Below are 7327 nucleotides of genomic sequence, written 5' to 3' on the forward strand. Positions count from 1 at the left end.
TGAGGGAAGCAGCTTTGTGGAGGTACAAATGATGTATTTAAAGGGAGATCTGATGAGGGATTCAGGCGGATTCCAAGAGGAATTGGATTTTTCGATAGCTGTAGTGCTGAAAGCCTTCACTGTGGCTCAAAGCTGCCCTCTTCAGTACGTGGGCTGCCTCCTCCTCCCGTGCCGGGAGAGAAGAGGGCTGCCTTCTCCAAGCACCACGGTTTAGCCAAGCCTTGTTTTTATTTGGAGGGAATCTGAATCCAGAGGGGGTGGGGGGGCAACTTTGAACAAGCTTCCAGCACATCTACCCCGGGTCCTGCAGAGGTTTGTTTCGACGAGGGAACATTTCTTCACTCAGCAGTTTCCCTAAACATTCTGGCTTCCTCCTTACATTCCACGTTTTTTCATTTTAAACCAGACATTCGCTGCAAAGGAGTAAATCTTACCCTGTTTGGAAAGCACAGTGTATTTTTTGGGTGCTGTTGCACTGGTCTCGTAACCATAATTACCTGGCGAGGCGTCCCGCACTGCCTACATCACAAATACATCTGGAGTTCTCCCTGTGTCCAGATAACTGTGTCACGTCGGGATGTGATAGCCAGTAGCTGTTTTATACGTTCAACCTCCCTTCTTTCTTCTCCTTCTGTCGTCTTCTTCCTCCCTCCACAGCCATATTTCACCCACTTCCCCTACAAAATGAGAAGGGTGGGAGAAATAAATTCACTGTTCTTATTCTTACGTTCCTGTGTGGAAAAGTCATTATTTTGTTTCAAATTCTTATTTGTTTGGGCGACTCACTTCTTAATTAATCCTAATCCTTCCTTTGTGCTCCTTGAGTAACAATAATATCAGATTTGTCTGGAATGATTAATGCCTTGTGCTTCCCAGGTCCTCAGCTGAGTAAAGATTTATAGACCGACATTTTCTGGTTTTCTGATAGTCAGATTTTTCTTTTTTTGCCTTTCCCCTCACGTTGCACTCTTTGGCATTTGCTTCTATTTTTCAGGTGTAAATACTGTGACAGGTCATTCAGCATTTCCTCCAACCTCCAGCGGCACGTCCGAAACATCCATAACAAGGAGAAGCCATTCAAATGTCACCTGTGTAACCGGTGCTTTGGGCAACAGACCAACTTGGACCGACACCTTAAGAAACACGAACACGAGAATGTTCCAGGTAGGAACGGGCATGGCTGTGTGTGCGTCTGCGGGGGCAGGGAGGGAGAAGGGCCTGGTCTCTCTGCTTGGGGAATATCTGATGTTTCTCCTGTTCTCTTTTCCTTGTTCTCTCCTCAGTGAGCCAGCACTCTGGAGTCATCACAAACCACCTTGGGACCAGTGCCTCTTCCCCAAACTCTGAGTCGGACAACCATGCACTTTTAGATGAAAAAGAGGATTCCTATTTCTCTGAAATCAGAAATTTTATTGCAAATAGTGAGATGAATCAAGCATCCACTTTAGCAGATAAAAGGTAGACAAGCAAGTACAGTTATCCGGTGACGTGCATTGTTAATGTGGTTGAAAGTCCAGTCGGTCTCTGTCCTGCAGCACTTGGTGTAAAACACTCAAAAGAGAGAAATGTAGCAGTTTGGAAGGAAAAAGGCATTCAGCTCCAAGCCCAGTGTTGGGTCTTTTCAGAGCGTGACTTAAGCTAGGAGAGCCACTAACGTTTGGAGACGTGGCTGGAACCGGTGGGAGCAGCTGGTGGAGCACGTTTCGGGAGCCGTTGCGCTGAGGGAAGGCCGTCGGGCTGACTCCTGCCCTTGGCTCCGGCCAGTAGTTGTGAGAAAACACAACTTCTAGATAAAAATGTGACCGTTGAACCGTTACCATCTGTCGTGGAACCAGCGGCCTGGTCCATGGCCGGTCAGAGTACCGGTCAGGGAAACCCCAGGCGCTTGCTTTTCTAGTACACGAGTTGGGTTCAAACCTATCCGTATCCATATTTTGACTGAGAGGTATTTCACCTGCTGCCATCCCGTTTTCACAAATAGCAGTTTAATGCCAATGCGAAGGTTTCAACCCAAAATGTAAATCCACATGAGGATGTGACCCATGTAAAGAACGGGACGAAGCGTGGAACACGCTGATGTAAAACTTGCGGGGACGGCGTTGGGGGTTCCAGGTGCGCGGGGCTGGTGGTCCCACTCCCGTTCTCCTAAGGTGCTGCAAAACCGCTGATTTTGTGTGGAGTCGGCTGGGCCCGCGCGGGCACGGAGAGCAAAAGCAGCGCGAGAGGGAATTTATTTAATGCCATGAGGAAGCTGCCTCCTGCCTGCTCGAAGGGAGGTCGTTAGAATACAGTAGCACGGAGGAGGGGGAGGAAAGCCACTTGTCCCACAGATGGTCTATTTTAAGGGGTGGAAAAACAACCCTTTCCATCCAAACTAGGCAAAATTCTAGTTTGGAAAGCACTGGGGTTGGCAGGGACTTGACATGCTTATTAGCCCTTAAGACTCTGTGAAGGCTGATTTTTAAATGCCTGAAAGCTGTTGGTTTTCCTGTTCCTTGCGGTTCAAGACAGGTGTATGTACATGAATAAGTCTCCGTATTCACACATGCGTATAAAATTTTCAGTCTTGCATTACAGTCAAAACTCATGACTTACGCATTTGGCATCTTTTCTTTTTTTTTTTGCTTCTCACCCCCCTGTCCCTTGACCAAACATTTCAGGCCAGAAATCCAGGACATTGATGGCAATTCCCAGTGTCATGGATTAGCTAATGAGAAAACAGAAGATGTGGATGATGAAGACGAAGAACTGGAAGAGGAAGATGATGACAGCCTGACGGGGAAGTCACAGGACGAAACGGTATCGCCCGCCGCAGAGCCCCGAGGAGCATTTGAGGATGAAGAAGATGAAGAGCCCGCATCTCTCACCATGAGCTTTGACCACACCCGAAGGTGAGCTGGGCCATTCCCTTTGGGAAGACAAACGGGGCTCAGGCTTCTGACCCCGTGTCAGCGGTAGCCTGTGAGTGCTGTCGTGTTGTTTTTCAAGCCATGTACCATACCTCCGGTTTGATTTAAGCATTCACTTGGAGATTCCATTTTCACCATGGCGGGGGACGCGAAACAAGTGGACTGCAAGGAGAACCTGTGATAAGGGGCATATCCAAGACTTGAGAAGTTGGTAGCAGAACAGTTAGTCCAGCACAGCAGACAGCATCCTCAGGGTACTGCAGGCCAGTGGATAACGTTTTGCTCTCTAAAACACCGCTCAGGGCAAAGGCAGAGGCATACGTATGCAATCGTTTTGTGCTGCCGTAGCAAAATGTCAGTGACTTCAAGTGCTTGACCTCTGGGCTAAAGTGAAGCTTTTGGTCCCCAAGGTCAGCCCGTGTCTAGATACCTTTAAAACTGAAGTTCGTTACACGTAGCATAGGCAAAGTAGTATCCTGCTGGATTCCGGTGCATCGCTATTTTCATTGCAACCCAAAGAAAATGCAGTGTCTGTTCTTCAGACAGGAATCTAGTCTCAGACATTCCAAGGAGCGGACAGCAATTGGGTATCTCCACCCAGAAGAGCAGAGTGAAGCGTAGCCAGGCTGAATCGCAGCTACCTGTCGCGCTAACGCTTGTTTGTGCGTAGTCACGCTCTCCACTTTTTCTTTGCTCCTCGCATTTTGTGTCGTTGTCGTGTTTGTCCGTCTGTCGGTTCACGCATGTGGCTTGTGAGACCTCCGTGGTATGTGCATGCAGGCACTAGGTCGGCAACACTCACGTTGGCTAGATGTGAACGGTGAGACGAGCTAACAACAGGTCAACCCCTTCCCCTGGTCATTGGTACAGGTGTATTGAGGAGGACGAAGCCGGCTTGTTAGATTTGGAGCAGATGCCGAATTTTGGGAAGGGGCTGGATCTTCGCAAAGCAGCCGAGGAAGCATTTGAAGTTAAAGATGTGTTTAATTCCACCTTAGACTCTGAGACAATAAAACAGACTCTGTACAGGCAGGCTAAAAACCAGGTAGGTATATGACAGAACGTTTTATCTAGCTCACCGCCGGCACCTACGACAGGATTAGCAAGCAGCTGGCCCGCTGTGGCTAAGGTTCATTTTTCCCTGCCCTTGAGAGGAATTCTGACTGCAATGCCTGAATCATGTTGTTGCAACTGTACTGAAAGGGAGGAGAAAGGCAGCGGGCAGCAGTTCCAGGTCACCAGAGCAGTTTATTGTTTCGCTTGTGCCGTGGGGACACGCTTGTAGGAGAGAGGCATCTGTCTGTTTTTATCTGTCTGTATGAATGTTTCTGTAACTCTTATTTATGCTTTGGGGAGGGTCTTCACTTGGTACCTACTGAGAAGTAGGAGGAGAGACAGTGGAGCATCCTTGGTGTCAATGATAAAAGGTGTAACAAACAGCATTTCCCGGAGGATTTCCTCATTTATCTCCCTGGTTTCTAAAAGGAAACCATAACATGGAAATCTGTCCCAGGAGCGAGAGCACTTCAGCCCCGGGAAACCTGGAAACGACATCTCGGCACCTATTGGAGTTTTGTGTAAAACCTGGAGGTGTGGGGCGGATCCGTTTGTGTTAGGAAGGTCATGTCTCGGTCCCTACAAAAGCATTGTTGCCAAAGAGCTGTTCAGTGAGGTGACATCACCGACTGACCGTCACTGGACCGGAGAGAGCATGCTCAGCCCTTCTTGGGGGGGGAGTTCAGCTGTTGCCATTCCCTTTCTAACCCTCGAGCGACAGGATTTGCCATGAAATCTGTTTTAAATGCCCAGCAAAGCCGTAGCTTAGTGCAGCTGCTAAGCAGAACGTGATTTTTGATTTATCATCACCCAAAACTGGTGAAATTCTCACCCTCCTTCATGGTAGGTGCTAATGCTGAGGCTGGGGAAGGTCTGAAGACAGGGCACAGCTTCTTTCCGGGTGAAACTAATGTAAACACGAGCCGCCTGCCTGACCCTTCGCGTGCCCTGTTACTAATATGCCAAGTGCACTGACCAGTCAGGAACAGCTTGCTCTTCCAAAATGTGCCCTGATGCTGGGAGGTCCAGCCTGTGCTTGGAATGGGGGCAGGTGGTATTTTTGGGTGTGAAATCAGTTTTATAGTGTACGAGATGCAGGACTGGTTACACTCACATCGCGATAAGCAACTGAAGCAGTTTGATCTCTGGGTGGTGCAGGAGGTGCGGTGGTGAACCCACCTCCGTGTGAGCAGCACCGCCCTCCTCCGCGGCTGCCCTTCTTTTGAGCGCTTTTAGAAGCGTGCGTGTCCGCAAAGCTGTAGCTCTTCCAGCACACTCCTTCCAGACCTGAATGCATCGAAAGGCTGGGAGAGCTGGCGGTGTTCAGCTTGGAGAAGGGAAGGCTCCGAGGAGACCTTAGAGCACCTTCCAGTGCCTGAAGGGGCTACAAGGAAGCTGGGGGGGACTTTTTACAAGGGTAGGGAGTGACAGGACAAAGGGTAGTGGGTTTAAACAGAAAGAGGGAGATTGAGATGGGACAGCCGGAAGAAATTCTTCCCAGAGAGGGTGGGGAGCACTGGGACGGGTTCCCAGAGAAGCTGTGGATGCCCCATCCCTGGCAGTGTCCAAGGCCAGGCTGGATGAGGCTTGGAGCAACCTGGGCTCGTGGAAGGTGTCCCTGCCCATGGCAGGGGGTGGCACTGAGTGGGCTTTAAGGTCCCTTCCCACCCAAACCAGTCTGTGTTGCCCTGCAAAGGACTGTGTGTGGGTGGGTGCAAGAGGGGGCTGCATGGCCACAGTTCCATTGCAGAGCAGGAGCAGATGTTACACCAGCTAATGTGGACCAGGGAGAGGGGGGAGCACATTCTGTTTCATATCAGGGGTGGCAATTACACTGGCTTTCGTCCCCAGCATGTGAGGTTCATCATTTTCCTCAGTCTCCACATCACTTACAGGCTGGGGAAGGACACAAAGGTGTGTAGGACAAGCAGTCTTGGAAGAGGGAGGGGGTCTAAGTTACAAAGCAGCAAGCAGAGTGTTGTAAACGGGAGTCTCAATGCATTTTTCCCCAGCAGACGCTTTTAACCCTTTCACTGCAGCAGGAAATCCCCCCAGCAGGAACATCGCAACGCCCCGGTAACGCCGGTGAGCGCTTCGTGCCCGAATACCTGTGTGCAGGTCTGTACGGGCACCGGGGGGCTGATGCCCAGCAGTGAGTCCCCATGAGTAGCCCGCAGCCACAGCTGCCTGTGGGGCCACGGCTGGCGTGGGCATTGCTGTGCCGTCTCCGGGGCATGTCCCCAGGCCCTAGCCTCACACAGCCACTTGCTCGTACATAGGTGTACTTTCTTAAGACCAAAACAAGCCAAGAATCAAGTGTGTGGGGGTGTGACCAAGTGTAGAGGTGGCACAGGATGGATTTGGTGCTCTAAAAGCCAATGGGAGGCTCCTGGCTAACCCCACGGCAGCCTATAAACTCACACTGGAGTAGTTGGAGGGATGGGTGTCATCCCAGTGTGAGGATGTAGGTGCAGACATGCTGGCCATGTCCTTAGCCCAGGCCAAAGGCTTGGGTTAGACGGTGTGTCACACGGTGTGTCGCTGCCTGTCCTGCGTGTGCATTCACACGTGTCCTCTCCGTTGCTCTCTTCCCTCCAGGCTTATGCAATGATGCTGTCCCTGTCTGAGAACGCTCCCCTCCACGCGTCCTCCCAGAACTCTCTGGGTGCTTGGTTGGACATGGCAGGAGCAGCTTCAGAGTCGGGGACCTTTAACCCCATCAACCACCTCTGAGAGGTCACCAAGGCACTGGCCAGAGTCCACGCGAGGAGGCGGTGGTGCTGCCGTTATCCTAGCAACAAATCCTAGCAAGCAGAAGATGGATGAGAGGGCCTCAGGGAGTCGTCTGGACTTTTGGCTGAGAAGGAAACCTGTCGCGTCCGACCTACGAGTCCTGCATTTTTATCTATCCGGAGTTTGCATTTCTGATTTATCCGAACGAACCTCTCCAAAACTGGATAACCCCGAGGCAGCCCTGGGATTTCACAGTCTATAGGAATAGCGCGAGCAAGACACGAATTGCAACGGTGCAATCAAATATTGGCCCCTCTAACAGTACAAAACGGTGTCGCTGAGCCAGGAAAGCCCACGCAGGAACGGAAGCTTGGAACCAGCCGGCAGCGCTTCCTTCCGCTGCAGCCGAATAGTGAAGTAGTAAGGAAAGAGCCAGGTGTGACCTGCCCCTGGAGCGGTTCTGACACGGTCGCTGGACTAGACCAGGGAAGGGTAAATTCAACCCCTTTAATTGACCCCCAGAAGAATCTGAAATTCCATCCTCCCACAGAAATACCGTCCTGTCCTTTGTTCCCAAACACGCGTTGGCACAGCGCAAAGCCGCCGGGACGCGAGGCGGCGTGGCCCGC

At 51.1% G+C, this 7327-nt stretch overlaps 1 protein-coding gene across 1 annotated transcript in view; it reads left to right on the plus strand.

Annotated features, from left to right (window-relative positions):
- The window catches only part of PRDM16 (PR domain containing 16), a 37949-nt gene extending 31251 nt beyond the window's left edge, over positions 1-6698 (plus strand). The window contains exons 9-13 of the mRNA XM_010148137.1: positions 995-1164; positions 1284-1458; positions 2661-2891; positions 3780-3954; positions 6564-6698. Coding sequence (XP_010146439.1) covers positions 995-1164; positions 1284-1458; positions 2661-2891; positions 3780-3954; positions 6564-6698 — 886 coding nt within the window. The remainder of the gene's footprint in view (positions 1-994; positions 1165-1283; positions 1459-2660; positions 2892-3779; positions 3955-6563) is intronic.
- The last annotated feature ends 629 nt before the right edge of the window (positions 6699-7327 follow it).

The sequence above is a fragment of the Eurypyga helias genome, unplaced genomic scaffold, assembly GCF_000690775.1.
Source record: "Eurypyga helias isolate BGI_N326 unplaced genomic scaffold, ASM69077v1 scaffold17493, whole genome shotgun sequence".
In the NCBI taxonomy this organism is placed as follows: Eukaryota; Metazoa; Chordata; class Aves; order Eurypygiformes; family Eurypygidae; genus Eurypyga; species Eurypyga helias.